The sequence below is a fragment of the Centruroides vittatus genome, unplaced genomic scaffold (assembly GCF_030686945.1).
Source record: "Centruroides vittatus isolate TY-2023 unplaced genomic scaffold, ASM3068694v2 contig_19, whole genome shotgun sequence".
Taxonomy (NCBI): domain Eukaryota; kingdom Metazoa; phylum Arthropoda; class Arachnida; order Scorpiones; family Buthidae; genus Centruroides; species Centruroides vittatus.
In genome coordinates, this window is record NW_027121169.1 from 5317453 (window position 1) to 5341528 (window position 24076).

Consider the following 24076-nt stretch of genomic DNA (forward strand, 5'->3'; position numbering starts at 1 on the left):
CTCCGTATCAGCAGCTGCGAGCCCCACGAGTAATAAATAATTATCAAAATTATTTAATTAAATTTATGGGTGTCCATCTATTACAAAGGTGTTGGTAAATTGGACCGGATGGATAAAACCACCGAACAGTTTGAACGCTAGAACAAAATTACTGGTACTTGTTCGCGCTTGACAAACGTGGAGTTTTCCGGGTTTTTTTCATATGTTTAACACCTAAATACAGGCCAGTCTGCCACTGAAAGTCCTCCTGGGAGACATCCTCCTCTTGACAGATCACCATGTGTTGCTTTGTCGTATCTCATCAAATCACTTTTAAATGTTTTTAAATATAAAAATGTGTGCTTCCAAGTTATTACTTTTCCTGCTGTTATATAAAATTTCAGGTTTTCTCTGTATTTATGGATGTTTGTGTGGAGGAAGGCACGATTTTGTTCTCTCAATCTGAAACTTAATGACTCCTGTGCTTTCTGTGAAAACTCCTGAAATTTTGCAGGGAGTTTGTATATTGGGGAGTCGATGCTATTAAATTTGGTTAGTTAAAGATCGAGTGAGTGAGGACTTATAAATGACTACTCGTTATTAGCATTTACAAATTTCTATAAAACTCATCTTTATCCTCATAGTAACGCTTTTTCTTCCATATTATACTAATTAATAATATAAAACGTTTTTTACATTAGTACAAAGCGGTAGTTTTAAACTTAATCTGAATTCTGAGAGATCAAACATCAAATATTCTAAAATGGTAAGAATTAAAATTCGATTATGAAGTAAATTCCGAGTTACGTACAATGCTTTTGTATTGTTTTTCTGCTTAATATTTATATTTAATTTTTTAATTTAATTCCGAACACGTAAAATTTATTTCTGTTTTGGATGAGGCAACGCATTAAAATTTACGTAAAAATACTAAAGTTATCGAATTAACATTAGACCGCGTCATTGAATAATATTGAAAAGTAGCCTATATAATATTTACGATTCGTCGTAACAATTGCTTTGGTATGAGTCGACGTCCGTGAGTGGTTAGTTGCCAGACAGGTACTACATTGTAATGGTTAAGAATATTATTTTCGCTAGAATGTTCGACCGTAAAGCTGTTCCTTGGAGAACTTTAGTGCTGATAATTGTTCCTTTGGCTCTTCTTCCTCTTGTTCTTTGCATAGAAACTAAGGTAAGTCGTATGCATGATTAGACTGCCTTATAATTAATACAATTAAATATTATATTATGTAACAATTTAATTATATATATATAACAATATCTGTATTGAAAATTCTAAGAAATTAGTGGATATAGAAGGCAAATATATACAGTAAAACTCTTTAATTTCAGTACCTCTAATAAAAGGAATTGCTTTAAAATTTGCAATACCCATATAATTTTCCTCTTTCTCTGTATCTGAGACACAGAGGAAGAGGAAGAGGAGTAGAAACCACAGTGTACAACATAGATTTTCCGTAAACAACTCTTTCATAATGCCGAATTTATTACAGAAATTTGGAACTTAGGGATAGTTACTGTATTATTATTATTACGGGTAATATTTCTACGAGCAGGTCTATTGTTTATTTTAATATATATTTAAATTCTTCTATTATTATAAATAGACTTAAAATCAAAATAAATAATTTAAAAACAGTATAAATTCCTAATCATTAAAATTTGCCATATTGTCTACTTATACAAACTGCACGTTGACAAGAATGATTTATGGCCTAGGTCAATATTTCATAATATTTTAAATCGACAACCCCGTTTTAGTATACCAGAAGGCCGCGACAATATAGAAAAAAACACAGGAAAGTCGCGATCCACCTGTTGAGAAACTCTCGTAGGTCGTTAAAATTCAAATTTTCGACACCTATACCACAATTATAATAATTAGGAAAGAAATATAAATGAATATGTTAAGAGAATTTTAATATAAGTTATTCAAGGTTATAGAATTATGTGAATAGCTGAAAGGAAATTACTTTTTTTTAGAATGAAAATTATTACTTCTGTGAACTAGTTATAAAACGGACAGACCTCCATTACCTTTTGTCTATCGATTTATTTTAAATTTAAATGTCGTTTGCTGTTTACTGTATCTGTTTTGCTGGCTACAGGCATGTCCATTATGTATATTTTTTTAAGAGAGCGTGAAAATGACGTCAGTTTAACGTCATTTTCATGCTCTTACAAAAAAACTCCAGCAACGAGTTGCGTAAATTTCCCGGCAAAAACACTTAAAATTGCGTATGGCGCCATCTGTTATATTTATTTTACTAAAGAAAACTTTTATATTATTAATCATTATAAATAACGAGTAAAATCTTCAATAAGTCCGAATCCACTCGAGATATGACACAAGACCTCTCCTCAACTTTCACAAGACTCGATCTTTAACACCAGAATTGAATAACATTCTGGTGTTAAAGATCGAGCAAAATTTGCAAAATTTTAGAAATTTTTGACAAAAAGCACAGGAGTTATGAAACTCCAAATTGGGTGAAAAAAATCGTGCCCCTCACACAAACATCCAAATAGAATTTTTTTTTCTTTTTTTTGGCATTTCTCGACGTTTCAAGGCTTTCTAAGTCCAAAGATGTAAAAATGTTGGGGACCACTTTTTGATCTATTGCCATACTTTTCCTCTTTGTTATATAATAGCCGGAGTAGTAAAAATGCAAAATTTGCGTCATATTGACGTATTTCTATCAATTAAAAATCATCCAATAGGAGGATCTCACGAACTACAGGGTGCATGTTCTCTTTCCAAACAGCATCATTAAATAGAACTTGTTCTCTTACACAAGGAAAATTTTTAATATTTTATATCTAAATTTCTATTCAAATACTTTCTATTTGTGATAATAAATCCATTAGAAATAACAATAAGTCTTTTACATAGTTATAAAAAGAAATAAAAATAATTTATGTACTACTATATATTGTAATATTTTAAAAATTAAAACAATCGAAATTATGCTTTTATGAGTATTTGAACAGAGGTATTAAATGAAGTGGCGTGTAACATTCTTAAATACAAACATAGAGCATAAGGTATTATTGAAAGCAGAATAAAAAAAATGCAAATGCTAATAACGTATAACCTCTTCATTAAGTCCGACTCGCTCGCGATACGACACACGATTCCCTATATCTCCACATCCTCTCGATCTTTAACTACCAAAATTTAACAGCATCAATCGCCCAAATACACAAACCATCCTGCAAAATTTCAGAAATTTTCGACAAAAAGCACAAGAGTTATCAAGCTTCAAAGAGGTTGAACAAAATCGTGCCCCCCATACACTAACATCCATACATACAAAAAAAAAAACACATTTTTTTCATTTCTCGACGTTTCTAAGTCCAAAAATGCAAAAATCTTAGGGAGGGGGTCTTTTTTTGACCGATCGCCTTACTTTTCCTCTGTTATATATTAAAATATAACAGCATGGAAAGTAATATTTATCGTACTTTTCTCGTGCTCATTAGAATAATGCCCGAAATATTCCATCCACTAGAATAAAAACTTTAAGAATATTCAAGAAAAATCCTTGAAAGTTTGTTCCAACCAGTTCAATTGTATAATGTGACATTAAGTGGCATCGTAATCAATGTTATTCGATGACATATTCCACTATTTTGTATACAATAAGCGAATCATCGAGTGTTTCCGTATCGAGGAAGACATTTTCTAGTTGGACGTTCCAAAGCCCTTGAACGAATTAATATTCTGCTGAATCTAGAGAGCGAAAGTGGAAGATTAGCATAAAAAATAACTTGAAGTATGTCTTTTTGTAATTCGGAAATCATCAGGAATTTGAAGTCTTCTTCCCTGAAGAATCACTGGATGAATTCGCCATTACAGAGCACCAATCTAACAAGATCATTATTTTCTATAAAAGGAGTTCCTAGTTTCTCAAATTACAGCTTTTTGTACAATTTGTTCAGACCTTTTAAAAGATATGTACAAATTACTTAGACACGAATGCATTAGAAACATACTTGACACAATTTTTTCTAGTCAGAGCGGATAATTATGTCAAGTATGAACACGATAATAATGAATTACATTCTTATCACTGATTGGTTGGAAGCCGAAAACAAACACCGTGCGTAATTGGCGGAAATGTTGATTACGTAATTATAATCGAGAAGAAATGTAACGCCTATTCACGTTTTCAAAATACTTAGTTACGTTTTTCGAGTTCAGCCAATCAATGAACTAAGCGCATGTAATCTTTAAAGCATCCCAATAATGTGAGCAATTACAACCAATAATTTACTACAGTATGTTAATTATACGTATTCGTTAATGATTGGCATCAGATCACATTTAGCTCATTGTAATATTTTGTAGTGCCTGTGTGACTACCGAAGTATACAGACTTAGGTTTGCGGTAAGGATATACGAGGAACCTTACAATTAGAACACACCTTACAATTAGAACACACCTTACTGAATGGTTATCAACAAACTTTATAATACTAATGATCATATACACATAGAAACTCACGTGAATTAACTTAATTGTTACTGTTACGCGACAATTCGGAGGTTACTGACGCTTAATCTCAAGGGTATCTAATACACGAGTACAAGCTAACAACATATCAATAAGAAATTAATTACAAATATGTACTAGGTCGATCGACATATGCTGATCCACTTAAGGACATGAGTTAATGACAACCCCAATGATTATTATAGCAGTACTGTGTGCGACGTTCCCGTTAAGAGTCCACCTTTTGATTCTCAAGAAAATAATCTAATATGTAGGTTAATCTGGTTATGTCCTTCCTTAATATCGATTAATTCGCTCAATTTCTTAACGTTCTGATGTCGATGCAAGTGGATTTCAAACTCCATAGTGGGTCGCTTCTTCTATTTCCTTCACCCTTCCTTTCCGACTCTTACCTCTTCTTCCTAATTGCTCCGGTGATCCCAAGTTCTTGGTCATTTAGGAAAGCAGGCAAAAAACGTTGTCCTCACTTGGTGCGAGGTTACCTTTATACTTTCCCGCCATTCGAGGCTCCATATGACGAATACGTGACGCCGGTTCCCTAATCACGAGTCATGGGACACTACTATCCAAGTGGTACGAGACAAACAGAATGTTTACAAACAAACACGATAACCCGACGATTTAGAAAATGCGATGCGGATTAACCGAAATCTATGTTACAATTACAGGATAATATTTATTTATTTATTTTTATTTTTATATATTTCAAAAAGACGCTAAGGCCAAATTGGCCTTTTACAAGCATCTAAAAACAAAACCAACAAAAGAAAAGGTAAAACAAAAACAAGTCGCGAGCTGAGAGGAGAAGTAAGATAGGTTCTATCTCTCAAGTCTAAAGAATTAATAGAATACAAATTATCACCGTGGCTTAAAGTTTTTTCTTTTTTTTTACATTTTTTTTTTTTTTGAAGATTTCATAACTTAATGTGTTTTGTAAATTATTACGCAGACCATTACAATAAAAGATTAGTTGAAAGATCGGAGCAGATCTCCCCACCTCTAGTTTAATAATTGGAAGGCAATATTCACAAATTGTACGAGCGTTTCGTGTTGATCTACCACATTCTTATATACCAATTCCAAGAAAGCTGTTTTTCTTAATGCCTTTTATATATTTATAGCCCTCCAAGAGAACTTGATTATTATAAATTTCATTAATCCTGTTAATGTTGTCGGTACGATAAAGTTCAGATACTAATTCCTTAAAATTTAAATTGTGAATTGAACGCATGTATCGATTTTGTGCCATCTGGAGTTAATTAACTGCGTATAAAGATGCGGTTCCCCATATAACAATACCATATAAAATTCTGGATTCAATACAAGTATGGTACAACCGTTTTAATAGTGATGTACTGTACTTAAAAAGACTTGAATTTTCTTAATTAACCCAGTATATTTTGCCAAGGATAGAGAAACGTCATCTATATGTTTGTTCCAGCGCAGATTGTCGTCAAAAGTTATTCCTAAGAACTTGATGGCGTTTACTTTTTCTATATTTTTATCGTTTATTTCAATTTTTAGGTGGTGTAAATTGATTATTTTGTTCCTATTTGCAAAACAGAGGAACTTTGTTTTATTTTTGTTAATTACTAAGCCATTATTTTCCATATAACTATTTAGAATTTTTAAAATACGATTTAAATCCTTCTGAAGGATTTTAATATTTCGAATGAGAATAAGTTATCACTAAATCGTCTGCGAACATCAGTATATTATCATTTGATATATGATTAGAACAAATCGTTAATATATATATTAAAAAGTAGTGGACCCAAAATTGAACCCTGAAGAACGCCCTTATTCGTCTTAAAAGAGCTAGAAATAGTCTGTCCAATTTTAACGAAGTAAGTTCTGTTTAACAAATATGATTTTAACCAGCTTAGAGGAATTCCTCTTAGACCGACAGTTTGTAGTTTACGTTCCAAAAGTGCTAGATTCAAGCCGTCGAATGCCTTTGAGAGGTCCACAAAAACTGAAATTACTGTATTTGATTTGTCAAGTTGCGACGTTATTGATTGTATTGATTGTATTGTTATTGACGTAATATAATAGATACATTAGTTGAGGAGCACTACAATATATATATTACAATGAGCTAAATGATCATTGTAAGCGATCGATGACGGAAATAAATAAAATTTTTCATTAACTGTATTTCATTCATTTTAAATAAATATATTAAAGGTAAGAATAATTGTTACATACACTGGAGAGGTTACATACACACGAAGCGTTTACTATCACGAAAATGAATTATTTATTAAGTTACACTGTTTTACTTCTAGGCTGTTATACATACGTAACAACTGAAAGTATTGGAATCGTGTCAAATTTGGCCTTCCGGATTTTTGCTTTTCTCCATGTTTTCAGACCCCTGAACCCCAGAAAACTCAAAACAATAGGAAAAAAAATTCATGGGTGTATGTATGTGTAAGTGTTTGGGGTCTATTTTGTTTAACACATGAATGGGGTGAATATTAAAAAATGAAATTTTGCATTTGTAAATATTAACATTGATGTTATTAAATTTGATGGTTAAAGGTCGAGAGAGTGGAGGGATGAAGGGGGTCATATCTCCAGAGGAGTCGAAATTAATAAAGGTTGTACGCGTCATTAGCATTTACAATTTTTTTAAAAATAAAACTTGTCACTTACCCTCAAAATTAAGTTTTTGTCATTTTATAATAATCAATATATAAAAAGTTTTTTATAACAAAATCTCACAACAGATAGTGCCATAAACAATTTTATTTATTTATTATAATTAATTATATAAAAGTTATTTTTTAAATAAAATCTCATAACAGCAGGGAACGTTAGGCAACTCGCTTGATTTTTTAAAATATTAATCATATTATATATATATATATAATATTTTTTAAGATACGAGTAATCCTCAGATTAATTGTTATCTATAAAATATAATATAAAATGTATAACTTTTACTGAAAAATTATAAGAATAAGATTTAATAGGAATAACTTTTATTTCAAAAATTAGTTTATTAAATAATATCATAAACTAAAACTTTTAATTAAATATTTAATTAATTCATAAAATGCTTCGAATATAAAATATGCAATTAATTCATTTCTTGAAATGCTTCGAATATAAAATATGCAATTGTAAACTTAAAGTATAAATATTTCAATTTTTAATTGTTTTTAGGAATCAAAATGTGGATATGTCATCAGTATTATGGCGATTTATTTTATGACAGAGCCTCTTCCGTTGGCTGTAACTGCTCTTATTCCAGTGGTTCTCTTTCCTCTTCTGGGAGTGCTTACTACTGCAGAAACGTGCACACCTTACATGAAAGTATAAATATTTTAGCATAAGATTTCTCACTATAAGCATGAGATTTTTGAACATTTATTCACATTTTACAGCATTACAGCATTTTACAGCATTGTAATTACTAGGTACACTTTTCTGAATTCGTGGCCATCTTCTAGATAAATTACACATACATTTATATTTTCTTTGATAAACTTTTATAAAAACTCGTTGTCATGTTTCAAAAACACTCTAATTTACAGAAGAAATCTTTGCTTTTACCCTGTCTATGAAGTACATGATCATGTTTTATATTTCTTAGTATGTCCAATAATCCGAACGCCGATTAACCTAAGTTCAATTATCCGAACCACCGTTTACCCTCCTTTCTCTCCCCCATTGATGTCACACTGTAATTTTCTACATCATGCGACTGCAAGATCAGTGTCGCCTAGTTGCTGTGACAGATTCAAATTACCAGTAGGATGCTACTTGTACACTGATAATTAAACAAATATAGTACACCTATCCCTCGTTTTACACGGTACTTTTTTTACACGTTTTCGCTTTTACACGGTTTAAAAAATATATGTAGAAAATAAACTGGCTATGATCAAAAAGAACAATTTTTAACTCTAATCTACATCTATATTCCAATCCACCTTAATTATATGTTATAGTTGATATTTAGGATACTAGGTGACAGTTTTATTTCAATTCGTCAAATAGTAACCGATAAACCGATATAGGGTACTCCCCCATACGCACGAAGTTGCATTCGTTGCACATAGTTTTAAACCAGAAAATTTTAATTTTTCATATTCATAAGTAACAAACGATTACATTATTTTTAATTACATTTTTTACATTACATTACATTACATTACATTACACAATTACATTACATTTTTATGAATCTTTCCGATTTTATTTTTTGTTCCTTTGTACTTTGTATTTAATTAATAAAAGAATATATTTTTTTGCCTTTCAATATTTTTGTTTGATTTATGTACCTTTAAAAAATTGAAAAAAATTCATAATTAATAAACAACGAAATTATGCGATTTTTGCATACTTTTCGATTTACACGATTTTACATTCAAAAAGATACAAATTCGATTTACACGTTTTTCTCAGGAACCTATCTTCCGTGTAAATCGAGGGATAGGTGTACATATGCATGATGCTACCCTATAATTTCATACTTTACATGTTAATCCACTTATATAAATTTTCAACTATCTGAATCACATGCAATCTTTTGTAATACGTCACAGCTCACAGAATTCGATGTCATTGTTTGATACATTGACCAAACGAAGCGTAACAAATTATCATAAAGAATTGTTCGGTTACATAGCTGTAGATATAAACTGAAATAGCTAAAAAGAGTAATTAAAATGTGATGTATCCTATTGATGTTTACGAGAAAATAATTATAATTTCATAAGTATATTATAAAAATTCCCAATAATAAAATATACGTACTATACATAAACACTTTTGAATATTTATTTCACAATTATTTGATTTTTTTTACTTAAAAATAACTATTTGTATACGATTCTAAATTACGAACTGTGATTTTAAATATTCTTAATACATTTTTATTAACATTTTCAAGGACACAATCATGATGTATGTCGGGGGCTTAACTATAGCAGCAGCAGTAGAACATTGCAATTTGCATAAAAGAATTGCTCTAAAAGTTCTTTTAACAATAGGAACCGGTGTCAGATGGTAGGTATATTCGAGTAAGAGGCGGTACTTAGAACTAAATAATCGAATAAAATCTTCCAGGCTAATGTTGGGATTCATGATAACGACTATGTTTCTATCCATGTGGATATCGAATACCGCAACAACTGCCATGATGGTACCCATTGTCGAAGCTGTTATGGACGAACTGAGAAAACACGCAGAAAACGAAAAGTGCTTTCGCAGTAAAGACGAGAATGTTGGTAGGTTCTTTAATTTTTTGTAATTAAATAATTATAAAATGATAAATGTAGAATTTGCGGAATGTATTACAAGTTATTGATATTTATTGATATTAAAATTGTTATGAAAGTTATACGTTTTAATATTTTGATATTCATTTAAATACATACTTGCAAAAAGTGTGCTTAAAAATCCACAAGATTAAGAATGTTCGCTTTATCGATAAAGAATGAAAAAGCACCATTGTCAGTTTAGGTACTTTCAACAGGAATGATTGATTTCAGATGTTAATTGAAATTCGAAATAACAATGTATGTTACATGTTGTTCAATGCATAATATATGCCTTACATTAATTTCAATTTTAATCGTTGAATCTGTTCGCAAGTTATTAAGTTTACATATAAGAATTACCTTACTTTAACAATAGCCAATAAATAGATTCAAAATTTAGGAATAAGAACCTGTACATAATTTTGATTAGATTAGGGACTTCCTATGGAAAACTAGTCTTTACTTGTCCAATTTTTTAAAAGTTCTTAATTCCAAAAGTAATATTTTGTATGTTAATCTTTCTTAATTCAATATTCTAGTGCTTAACATTCCAACACAGAACAGGAAAGAATCTGTAAATACAATAGCTATCATTCCTAACACATTAGTTCAAAGGTAATTTTTTTTTTTTTGGAAAATGAAACATGAAAATTATTTCAATTAGTTATAACTAAAAATAGAATTTTTAGTTCAGAAGATTCTCCCACAAACAGAAAAGAAATTAATTACAAAACATTAAACAAGGCATTGCTCTTGAGCGTAGCTTACGCAGCAAATTGTGGAGGAACGGGATCTCTTATTGGTTCTGGACCAAACTTAGTTCTTAAAGGATTCATGGAAGAGTAAGTTCCATTATAAATTATCTACCGTTAACATAATTTAATGTATTGATTTGTCAATGCCGCAGTACCTATCCCAAATCAATCGAACTGACGTTCGCATCTTGGTTGTTCTACAATGCACCCGCCATGATTGTATGCGTCATTTTATCTTGGATTATTCTACAAATTATGTTCGTTGGATGTTGGTAAGTCAAATTAAAGTCTATAACAGGAGTGGGCAACAGGGCTCTTTAAGTGTGCGTGTCAAAATCTCCATATCTGTGATAAAAAAATTTTCTTGGAGTTTTTCAATGGCACGTGTACCAAGGGTTGCTCACCTCTGGTCTAGACATTAAATTTAAATTTTCATGTTCATTTACTTTATTTGATAGTACCACTACCGATAAAGATGCACAGAATGTAATTAAAAATGTAATTCAAAAATCGTATAAAGAATTAGGAAGTATTAGGTAAATATACGAGATCTCTTTTGCAAATGAGTTGTTTTAATTAGATTACAGTGTTTTAAATCTGTAACAAATTTATCTTTCAGTTTTCACGAAATTGCAGTTCTTAGTCTCTTTACAATATTAGTATTTTTGTGGTTCTTGAGAGAACCACAGTTTATCACCGGATGGTCTTCTTTATTTCCCTATGGATCGTAAGCAAGATAATTTCTTAATTTCTATTTCATAAGATATATTATTCATTAGATGATTCATTATATGTGATCATGCTTTTTATAGAGGAATAAGAGATGCTACTCCAGCCATTGCCGTGTGCCTTTTTCTGTTCGTAATACCAGCAAAACCAAGTAGTATGAAGACCAGCCCTTCACTTTTAGACTGGAAAACTGCTCAAAAGAAGATACCTTGGGGCATTCTGCTGCTGCTAGGAAGTGGATTTACTGTGGCCGAAGCTTCTAAGGTAATTTCAATTTTTAAAATCGTTAAAACATGTCAATTTTGTTATAATATTATAGAGCCTGGTAATTTTTTTTTAAGAAATCGGGACTTTCCACTTGGTTAGGAAGTCAACTTATCTATCTTCGTTCTCTGTCTCCTCAAGTTGTGTTACTCATATTAGTTTTTGTAACGTCAGCTTTAACAGAGATAGTAAGCAACATGTCCATTACTACAATAGTTCTTCCTGTTATTAATGAAATGGTAAGAAAAATTTTCCTCCCTCTTAACAAAATTACGTAATAGAAAAAAACAATATAAAACCTAAATCTTCACTATAACTTCACTGACACTCAGATTTTATAGAGCTTTCAATTCTGAAAGCCATAACAAATAGCGACAATTAAAGAAAAGGCTAACTATTTTTAATTGCTTATAATATCTGAAAATCAATTAAAAACTAATTAACAATACATTTTCAAATTTAAGAATTAAGATTTTACGTACCGTGTGTATTTGCATTTCTATCATACGTACTGTACATTTGCAGTTAAAGTTTCTCAAGAAGTTAGTAATTCAAACAAAACCAACTGAAATGTAAAAAATTGTGCCAAGTAAAAACTTATGACAATTTAGAGGACAGTCACAATTTTACTTAGGAGTTTTCCCATGGTGAAGCTAAGCTTCCCATAGGAAAACTTCCATGCGGTACCCACAAGATTTTTTGTTTGTATTATTCTTTTCTACATTTCTCCTCAAAGCACCAAACTTATCTTTACCAAAGAAAAACTTCTAAGAAAAATTTTGATTTGTCGTCTCAATTGTCATAAATTTTTACTTGGCGCAATTTTTTACATTGTTTCGTTTGAATATCATTCCTTATTTTTTTGAACAGACAAGTGTAATGCCCACTTTGCAATTAACATCTACAGGTTTGATTGATGATAGAACATGAACGGTAGAACAAAAAGTTAAAATTTAAAATCTTAGAACAAAATCTTTTTAAAAATTTAGATCGAACGCGCAAAGTTGCGCCTGTCAGATACCATGCATTGGATTAGGCTAGCTCAAATAGCGCTCTCCAGGCTGATGAAATAGAGACTGTCTCTTCGAACTGCCTTTCCTCTCCCGAAGGCTTTGTAGATTTCTACTCTTTCCAGGTGTTTTTGCCAAGGCACTCAATGGGGTCTTTTTCATTTCTAAGCAATGAGAAAATCGTACGGTTTCTTCCGTGATTACTACATTGGGCTACCTCCATATAGATGGAACAGAAGGTCTTGTCGTTTGTGACTAATAGACCTACACCGGAACTGCATCGACCAAAATACCCAGAGAAAATAGCAATCTACAAAGTCTTCTTGAAAAAAACGGCATGAATATAGATAATCAATTTATCTGTTACTTTAGGCCTATAATCATAAAATTTTGCAAAATCACCGTGGAGAAAATCGTAGTGAACTTTGATGTTTAGAAAGAATAATGGTTGATGACGAGAACATAGAAACAATGACGTCGTCTATGTTTGTCTAAATATATTTTAAATTATCATCATGTTAGGTTAAGCCATAAAACTGAAATAGGTTTATGGGAAACCCCTGTGGACTTTGATCCATCGACCCGGAAGTTTCCTCGGCACCTCACTGATAATGAGAGAAGTTTAAAATTTAAGCTTTCTAGACCCTGTAGTTTTTTCTCTGGGAGCATCTGCAGTACCGGATAAAGAAAAGAAAATATAGCTTTTTTTGGCGATTTTTGATTGCTTACAGGTTATTTCGGCAACCGTATTATAGAAAATCTTGAAATTTTGAGCACTAACTAGGAAAACAATTATCTTTCAAATAAAATATTCGAAACTAGCAGATGAACCCGGCGTTGCCCGGGCAAAAAATAACAACAGCAAAGATTAAGATAATTGGATTTCATACTTCTAACCCATCTATTATATTACATTATAGTATTTGATTTATATGTACAAACGTTATCTTATGTAGAAGTTTCTCACACAGAGTGCCCACTCTAACACATTTTAAAAATTCTTTAAATTGTATACGGTAAAGGAATAAAGAATTTTAAAATGGTAACTCGGTGCGATAAACCGTTATGTAACGTAACCTTCGCTGTTAAATAAATCAAACACTATAATCAGTAGTGTAGCGTAGTGGGGGCAGCAGGGGCGGCCCGCCCCGGGCGGCACTTTTAGGGAGCGGCAAAATTTCACAATAAATAATATCTTGTAAAAATTTGAACCTGTACAATACACAATAATGATGATTGTTATTGCTGAAAAGTTCTTTAGAATTACTGTATATTTTAGTCTTTTAAATTGAGATACCTAAATAAGGGGGCGGCGAAATTTTCTTCCGCCCCGGGCGGCTGACACCCACGCTACGCCACTGACTATAATGTAACAAACATTAAAACGAAAACCATATAAACAGTTTGGTAATACTATAAAGCGGGGCCAGGGTATGTGCGTTTGCACCTTAAAATAAATAATTGAATTGAAATTGAATTGAATAAACAGTTTGGTTACTTTAGCCTACAATCACGTTTATCACGATACTCGGGATGGTATGAAATGGTACAAATTCATTGGTCAAATAGACACCAATTGAAAATATATCTTAACATTAGGAAAAAATATATCTGAAAAAATTTAACTCTACGAAACTATAGCATTCACAGCCGAATATCAAATGGTAATTTGCCAACCAATCAAATTTCACAAAAACCAGACCCAATATTTAAACTCGGCACCCTCAAAAACTGCTTAAAACATATTTTGTGCTGGCTGGTAACCTTTATATTATGTAATTTTCCTATTCGAATGTCACCATACCGCACGTCCGATAAGAAGACTCTTGCATAAGGGAGTTGAAGTAATTTGACCAAAAGTAGTTATTGACCTTCTCCCGAAGAGAGGATAATCAACGACTACTAATTAATACCCGTCTACTCTTAATATTTGAAAAGTGATCCGTGTTAGACAGGCTCGAAATTGAAGTTGCTAACCTTAACATCCGAAAGACTTCGTATGACTTGTTTAAATTAAAAAAATCTTAAAAGCAATTCTCGCATTTTTGTATGTAATAATAAAGTGTTTATATTTTTGCAACAGATTGTATAAACTATGTGGGAAATATATTCTCGTAAATAGCGTGTTTATAAGAAAATTATTGAGCTGCAATTTGAAGAAATTGTAGATTTATATTTTTTTAAAATGGCGACCCGGCCGAATTCAATAGCGGGCTTAATATAATAATTAAAAAAAACCTCTCTCAGTGTTCTTAAGAATACATTTTGAGCCTGTTTATTAGTTTTTTAAATTTTTGCTTGAGCAGATTGTCAATAATAGCAGATTGTCTTTTTTTGTTTTTTTTAACTCTTTCCGCCCTGTGGGCACTAAGAGGGCATCTTTTAGAAGGCCCATTATGGGTTCGGCCAGGCCCACAATGGGGCGACCGGGTGGTGAGGGACGGGGCCCGACATATCCGAACGGACCACCCCCGAAAAATTCCTGGGGATTTTCGACCCGTTCGGATTCGATCCCGGGTCCCCCAGAGCGGTAGGCTGCCACCTTGACCGCTCGGCCATCCGGCCGTTTAGCAGATTGTCAATAATCAATATGTAGCCTATTTGTGGCAGGACTGTAAAATTCTTTACTTGTCAGAACCTGTAATATCTGGAATAATTGTGCTTATGCTGTCTTAATTTTTAACCATGCGCAGTAGCTTCAATAACTGCATTATGCCAGGTTGTGAAAATTGGGCAAGGATACAAACGAGTACGAAGTATGCAAGTATGAAGTTTTTCTTCATAAACCTGATTATTAAAGCGAAACGAACTGCCGAATTATCGGGCTGTAAGCTTGATGTGTCTATTAAAGCAGCCGAGGAAGACAAATCAAGAAAACTAGAGAGCAAAAAAAAAAAAAAAAAAAATACTGCAATGCATCGCGAAAACGGACTAGAAATCTTCGAGGCTACGGGTGAAAAACGCACAACATCCGTCTTCTCTTAAATTCATTAAAGACGATTCCACCCACTTCAATTGAATAGGAAAGGGCATTCTTGGTAACAGGACTTTTTATAACTACAATAAGAAGCAGATCGAGTGATCGGAGCATCTTTGCCTTTTGAAATCTTAAGACAGAATATTATTGTAAATTTTTATAATATGTTTTATTTAAAAAATGAAAATTACCTTCTAAATTAGAAGTTCGATCGAAGTTTATTTTTTTTTCTTTAAATTTTCAACCCGATTCAAAGGCATTTGTGTTTTTGTGAGCAGTTTCCAACAAACTTTAATAAATTTTTTCTATTTGTGAAAATTTCTACATAATTCAAAGGTAGTTTTTAATATATATTTTACACAGTATTACTGTATTAATATTATGATTTTGGAGGTTGTAAAACGTATTAAATTACTTTAAAAAATGAAAAATAATTATATTATTCGATTTCAAGATATATTTTATATCTTAAAAATAATTAATTATATCCCGGGATCCCGGGAAACAGTTCACGTCGCACGCGAGCGAGCGAAAATATATGGCGAGACGCGATAAATATCAAACCCTGTCAGATATGTGCGAGAACCAGAAATTCCCTCACGCCAGCGAGATTTCTCGCTTCTCGCTTGTGCACGTTTTCTTCTGCGAGAACTATATCGCTCGTAATCCCACTGCAGATGTTGGACATTTTGTTTGTCATTGCCAGAGCTATGACGTAGGTAACAGTTAAATAAAATAAGCAATAGGCCGCGTTTCTTTATGTAGCGAGAGTGTAGCGAAAATGACGTCAAGAGCAGCTATGGCTACACGTCGCTGCATCATAGTTTAGAAACGCTTTCCTCTCGAGCTAAACATGGATGCCATAATCTATTCTTTAATTTCAGAGTTACAGCTGAAAGTAGCGCTTTAGTTAAAGAACTATAATATTTAAATAAAGAGATATAAAAAATTGAACATTTCTCTTTCCGAAAATGTGAACAAAGTAGAGATAGGAGATGTATAATTATTAGTGTTGCGACGATTAGTATATTCGTCCTCAGACCGAATACCAAATATTCGGCTTGATTAACGCAGGTACGAAAATTGGCGCGCAAACCGCATTATGGCAAGGACCCTGCTCTTTATTGGCCGGCTGTCACTACGCTTCGCCAATCGCGTTAATTCTTGATAGTCGTAGCGGACAGACAAGAGCGTCATGGCAGTATGTGATAAGTGATGATATCAAATGTGGATAACAATGAAATGACCTACACATGTAAATAACGGAAAAAGAATAGAGAAGGACCGCGAAGTGAAAATTTGAAAATAAATATGAAATTGAGTTGATAACATAATCGAACAAGTCGAGGCAGCTTATTGGCGCGAAATTCGTGGCCGTCAATGCCAAATAATTGTTCTCATAGACTTCGGAAAGCTAAATGCTTGTAATGAAAGTCACTTAGCGTGAATGGGCGAAAGCCTGAGGCCGTTCAGGCTGCCAAGCTGTCTCGAATCTGTTAAATCATAGGACGCCGGTATAAGTCACAGTTATCTGCCTCTTTTCTCCGTTATCACCAGGCTATGAGTCACGTAATTGTAAAATGGGAAATCTACGACAGAAAAGTGACGAATCGAAAGTATCGTGCGCGCACATTATGATATATGCATAGGCATACGTGGACTAGAGCCAGTGCCAGATTTAACAATCAAGGGGCCCTGGGCACAAATACGGTGGGGGCCCCCTTTAAGAGTAAGCAAATTTGATGATTTAGAAAATGTACACAAAATACTGCACTTTCAAATAGATTTCAACTAGGAAGTTGTAAATTTCATTTAAAAATAAGGTTATTGTAAACATACATATATTTTATTGTGTAAAACTAATTATTTTAATTTAACTGAAAAATACCTATGTGAAATTTTTTTCCCGGGTTTGGTTTTCTCTGCCTGTGGACCTCATGATTAGGCCACACTAGACTGTCGCGGTAATAGAAAAAAAAATTATGTTTAAACATAATTTTTTTAGTTTTGTGGGGGCCCCTATTTTGTGGGGGCCCTGGGCACAGGCCCCAAATGCCCTTATGTAAATCCGGTCCTGACTAGAGCGACAGAGGAAAGAGAAAGGGAAGAGGAAAGACGAGCGCTTAAAAAGAAGAATAGGCAGGGTCAGACCCTCAGATGTGCGACGATTCTCGAACGAATAGGTGTGTACGTATGCTGATCTTTGTAATTATAAATTGTGAATACATGTTTTTTATTTTGTGCAGGTTATAAGTTATAAATAAATATAAACAAACAACACTAACCTGATAACATTAATCATTTTGATATTTAGATTTAATTTACTGTGTTTTTGTTATTTCTTACTCCAGTTTTTAGGTATTCGGCCGAATAGCGAAAAATGGCCGAATACCGAATACTAACCGAATATTCGTTGCATAATTATTAAGAAAATACTATATTTTAAATATAATTATTCTTTAGATAACTTTCAGAGTCATTTTATAAAATTTAATCCTTCTTAATGTTTCCATAATATTTTTATCAACAGTCACTTCGACTTTTTTATTTTCACAGCATAATATCGTATTATACACCAGTGGCGTAGCGTGGATGTCAGCCGCCCGGGGCAAAGGAAAATTTCGCCGCCCCCTTAAATAAAATACGGGGAATCCCTACAAGTCAGTACAGACGGTGTTGTCAGTCGCTACAATGAGCAAGATGTCATTATTATATATTCATTTAAAGAAAGGGGATTCCCCAGTTTCGTTACAGAATAAATAATGAAAAATTCCGTGCTCGTTTCAATCGGTCCGAATCGTAAATGTGACAAAAGTATGAAATGAAATGGTTCAAATTTTTACAAGATATTATTATTTATTGTGAAAAAATGCCGCCCCTGCCTCCCCCACTACTCTACGCCACTGTTATACACACAAGCGTCCGTTTTGATTTTGCGTTAGGCCGCGACTCCACTAGCCGTAAAAGGGCCGTAAACCCCTCGCCGTAAAAGCTTTTAATCACGTGACCATGATATTTTACGCCTGAGCAGGTCGTAAAACCAACGTAAAAGCGAGTTGAGCAGTGTTCAACTTTCGAAGTGAATACGACCGTAAACCGGTACCATCCACCAATCAGAAGTCAGTTGAATCTAGGTCATCATGACACGCTGCGAAAATGGCGGAAAACGAGCTTTTGTGTACGTTCTCTCGTGGGTACTCTAGAAGATCTGGAAAGATTTATCGAAAACATCCGAAAGTATTTATGTATCTACGACAAGAGGTATCCCGATTATAATAATGGATGCCTAAAACACGCGATATGAACGGTCAAAGGAAAATCCTTCAATTTAGAGGAGTATATAATAAAAAAGCTAAGCTTATAAATGCTGTATATTATCTTAATAATGTAATAATAAAAGTCAATATATGAAAGTAAAGATATTACTTTTACTATATTTGTAATTATAGTATAGAGAAAACTCGTAGAATATAATTATTGTCTTTATATCGATATATCACGTATACACCGTAATAGTACTGTCGCCGTAAAAAGCTTCGCTAGCCGGACCTCCACCGCAATCCGAGCGCAAACGCAAATAGGTCACGTGATTAAAAGCTTTTACGGAGAGAGGTTTTACGGCTGTTTTACGGCTAGTGGAGTCGCGGCCTTACACGTGTAGCGGACGTAAAAGCTGCTTTATCTTTGCTGCAGCGACCTCTTGCAGCAAACGTTTAGAAGCGGTTCGCTACATTGCAGCGCTGCATTTAGAAACGGGGTAAGGAGTGTTCACTATAAAGCGCTTCTCGAGCGCTGCATAAAGAAACCTGCCCATAGCGTGACTCGTTAAATTCTGCTTCTACGTTAACTGAACTGCTTTTTGACTTATAAATCATCCCGCATAAAGCAGGATTTCAAAAATTACCTATAGGCTCATTGTAGTGCTCCCCTCCACGGTAATCTTTAGTAAAGTTTTATTAAAGTTTAAATATATACATCATTTAGATGATAACAATCATCTATTTTCATACATAGCATATCCGACAGCATAAGAAACACATATACATCGATTAGGTCTATACATTCTTATTCATAATAACTATTTACATTTACCGTTATAAGGTAAAAGGTCTGTACATTAGTATTGCATTATTAACATTTACATAACCCAAGCTAACAAACTCCATCGTGGAGTGCTAGGGTTAACCCTAAGAAAAGCAGATAGTCATGAGACTTTTTGTCATTCATCATTAAAGATGAACTCCTCACCATCACGTCTCCATATATAATCTTCCGTCCCCTTGTAATATTTCTTCCACTCATTTTCGCTTAAGGTCTCATTATCATACTTAAGTTTTAGCTTCGCTTCTTCTCTTATTTTTTTAATTATTATCCTAGAGCTAATTTTTCTTTTATCGAAAATTGCCAGACATCTGGCTTTCCATAAATGTCTTTTCGTCAGCCCAACTATCCAATTTATCAGATAAGAACTTTGGTTTCTTATTTTATAATTAATTTGATACTTAATATTGGTCCACTCTAGTTTTACCTTACAGATACGATTTACCCATGACCACACCGATCTCGCAGGGTTACATTCATAAAAAGCATGGATAATTGTTTCATCCCTTCCACAAATAGAGCATCGAGCATTACGACGCCTATGGTATCTCCGTAGATAATCTCCCGTCATTACTACATTCAGTAGAATTCTCCACGAAGTCTCTCTCCATTCAGATGGTAGTATATTAATATTTTTCCATATAGCAATCCAGTTTACATACTTATCTTTCACACTTTCGCTAATGCATTGTTTGAACAGATATTTATATATTATATTTGGTCCTATTTTACAATTATTTTCATCTATTTTATCATTTTCATCTAGAATATTTTTTATCTCCCCCTCCATTTTCGATACCTCTTATTATTATTAACAATGAAGGGATGTTGTCCTTCCATTTTCGTTATTCTTTTTGTCATTGGGCCTAGAATATATATCAATACATGAAACAAAGGGTGGTCTTTTTGCCTTAAGCTATTTATAAACATTGACATTCTTAAAGAGCATTCGAACGTCTTTAAATCTTTAACATTCCAACCACCGTTTACAATATAACTTTTCATTATCTTCCTACTAACGGGTTCGAAAGTATTTTTCCAAATAAAGTTAAAAATCGGTTTTTCCAGCTTCTTAGTGTCTTCCGTTTTCAGATAAGTAGCATATAATAAGTATATAATTCTGGGAATTACCAATCTATTTACAACTGCTACTCTTTCAGGCAGATATAGCCATTTATTTCCCCATTCACTTAACGCACTTTCGATTTTACCATACATCAATTCAACGTTTTTACTATCTGCATTTTTCCCAATCCATATACCGAGAATCTTCATACTTTCTACCCTTTCATAATTCAGGTTGACACTATCTACATTACCATAGAGTTTTAATAATTTACTTTTACTCAAATTGATTTTCATACCGGTCAATATATTAAAAACATTTAGTATCCCATTTATTCTCTCTAAAGAGTAGTTGTTTGTAGCAAAAAAACTAACATCGTCAGCATGGCTTAAAAACTTAACTTTCTCCGTAGACCTGGTATAAAAATACTTCCAATAAGGTCATCATTTTGACAGTAATGCTTTCGTCTCTCTGGTGTCATTGTAGTTATATTTCTCTCTTCGCAAAAGTTTTAAACAGTTTCGTAAACTGTAAAGCCATTCGAAATAATACGCCGAGTTATCGAATATTTCTTAAAGATATGAAAGAATGAGTATTTTAACTTTTTCCAAGCGTTAAGTAAGAAAATGTTAGTAACTTCTCGGCAGATGGCGCTAACGTCAACGTCGTTATATTTCTTACGCATTGAATTTTGTCACACCTTTGTTATTTCACAGTAAAATACAAACGAACAAAAGAAATACTCTTCAAAACGTCAACGAAATATTTAAATTTTTACATTTATTTTTTAGTATTGTATCGAATTATTTAGGAATCGACGGCATTAGTAACATCGCTACAATTCATTCCGACTCGAAACTGTTTTAATTTTTTTAAATTATTTCTTCCAAGCGTTGAGACTTACAAAAACAAATATAAACGTTTTAAAATATATATTTTTTAAAATTTTGTTTTATTACTAGCAGATGAGCCCTGCGTTGCCAGGGCAAAAAACAACACTATTAAGATTGAAAGTACGAAATGATCTAATAGATTATTTCGTACTTCTAACCATCTATAACAGACATGGGCAAATGCGGCTCTTTTTGAGTTACATGCAGCTCTTGCTGAAAGTGTTAATTTCTGTTTTTTATTATTGTTTTTACAATTTTATTTTTATAATTTTGTGAAAATATGTTTATTAAAAATAATTCAATATTTGTTTTATATTATATTTATATTATATAATAAAATCGCGCGCCTTACCATACTATCCGCCATGACAGTACAGGACTGCGGCTCCCATGCATTTTGCAAAACTTACATTTAGGCTCCCACTGAACTCTTGCTTGCCCACCCCTGATCTATAATATTACATTATAGCACTTGATTTATGTAACTACAAAGATTATCTTTAGTTACTTGGAGTGATAAACTCTTACGTAAGATAACCTTCGTAGTTATATAAATCAAATACTATACTATAAGAACATTAAACTGAAAACCATATAAAGAGTGGTTATTTCAGCCTACCATTGTCACGTTTATCGTGCAATGTACGAACGAAGTCGGACGGTACGAAATGGCACAATTTCATTGGTCAAGTCGACACCAATTTACAATAGAAAGTCCTCTCGGGAGTTTCCCGTTGACAGATTGCCCACATGTTGCAATGCCGTATTCCTTCAAACCATTCTTCTAAAGTCGCTCATAAGGAAATTTTGCTTACGGTCACTTTATGAGTAACGTATAAGACTACTTAATTTATGCAGTAAGTTTTGTGTTAAATTTTATGTTTGCACAGAAAAATTTCAAAAGATTCAGTAATTAATTGTTACCATTTCGTGTATATCGTACTATTGATATAAAGTTTTAGAAAAGTATTTTTATTAAATTTATGAATTTTTAAATGAAGAAGAGAATGATTGACATCAATTTTATGTTAAATAAAATCTGACATACATACATCATATACTACGAAAGAATTCGAAATGGTTATGCAAAATTTAATTACAAATACACTAGATTAGCGAGAATACCAGATTACCGAATGTATGGACTTATCCATTGCCTTTAGACAGGCTTTAACGCAACACTAGTAGTTAGTCGTGGGTTCGTACTTCGCCAACGGGCTGGCCTCGTGGAGTTATCCGGGTTTTTTCACGTTTGTAACACCTAAATAGGGGCCAATGAAAGACCTCCCGGGAGGCATTTCCCTCGGAAGATCGTTCATGTGTGGCGTTGCCGTATACGAATAAACCTGTGCACAAAATAAAATCAGAGTAAATGTCGAAACGGGATAATGACATAACTAACGGAAACGCGTAGGCAATTACATTAGTGGGTATGCCGGATAGCCGAGCAGTCAAGGCGGCAGCCTACCACTTTGGGAGACCCGGGATCGAATCCGGACGGATCGAAAAATCCCCAGGAATTTTTCAGGGACGGACCATCCCCGAAATATGTCGGGCACCGTCCCTTACCACCCGGCCGTCCCATTGTGGGCCTGTCGAACCCATAGTGGGCTTGTTAAAACAGTGTCGACAAAGCGGAAAAAGTTATAAAAGTGGGTATGCAGGATAATTAAGAGCCGTATTAGCAATAGTGCGGGCCATTAATTTTTACACTAAATCAATTCTTTTTATGGTAAGAATTAATTTAACGAAATCACATAGCACTAAATGAAAACTCAATTACACGTAACGTTGCCTCACAAATTTCTGAATAAGCATAAATTATCCAATGTTTTCTTCCTATTACGTGAAACTAAATGTTTCTTTTTCTCTTGTTGTTATTCCGCCAAATAATTTATCGTTGGTTCGCTGATTACGGCAGCCATATATATTATGCCAACAGTGTGATATTCTCAATACCTAACATGCTTACAAAGTGAAATGAAGGTTTCGTAAGTGCCAAGACGGATGCCAGTCACGTGAATCAATGACGATTCGATATTGTTGGCAAATGTCTGGCTATAAAGGAAGGTGCTACTCTATATATCTGGACGAAGAAGTACAATGACAATTATTATTATCAAATTATATTATATTTGTTAATATATTGAAAGTTCATATAATATTTCTCTGGAGAAAATTTTCTTAAAATAGAATAACGTATTTACAGGCTGTGGCCATCTCTATTCATCCTCTGTATTTTTTATTACCCGTGACGATCGTATGTTCCTTTGCTTTCATGCTCCCGGTTGGAAACCCCTCCAATGCCATCATTTTCGACAGCGGTGCCATGACGTCTTTTGATATGGTAAGACATAATTTAACTAGTTAAGTAACGTTGTATCAGCGTGTAGTCGGAACGAAGCTGCTCGCATCTTTATTTTCTAGATTATCAGGGGGGGAAACAAAGAATCATTCGTTCTCAACAATATATTTGATTTCTATTGGA

At 33.2% G+C, this 24076-nt stretch overlaps 1 protein-coding gene across 1 annotated transcript in view; it reads left to right on the forward strand.

Annotated features, from left to right (window-relative positions):
- The first annotated feature begins 1010 nt into the window (after positions 1-1010).
- The window catches only part of LOC136970169 (Na(+)/citrate cotransporter-like), a 29066-nt gene continuing 6000 nt past the window's right edge, over positions 1011-24076 (forward strand). Inside the window, exons 1-12 of the mRNA XM_067264579.1 lie at positions 1011-1174; positions 7692-7841; positions 9424-9539; positions 9600-9760; positions 10333-10408; positions 10483-10635; positions 10701-10820; positions 11007-11084; positions 11168-11275; positions 11361-11541; positions 11619-11780; positions 23798-23935. Of these exons, the coding sequence (XP_067120680.1) occupies positions 1055-1174; positions 7692-7841; positions 9424-9539; positions 9600-9760; positions 10333-10408; positions 10483-10635; positions 10701-10820; positions 11007-11084; positions 11168-11275; positions 11361-11541; positions 11619-11780; positions 23798-23935 (1563 nt within the window). The 5' untranslated portion in view covers positions 1011-1054. The remainder of the gene's footprint in view (positions 1175-7691; positions 7842-9423; positions 9540-9599; positions 9761-10332; positions 10409-10482; positions 10636-10700; positions 10821-11006; positions 11085-11167; positions 11276-11360; positions 11542-11618; positions 11781-23797; positions 23936-24076) is intronic.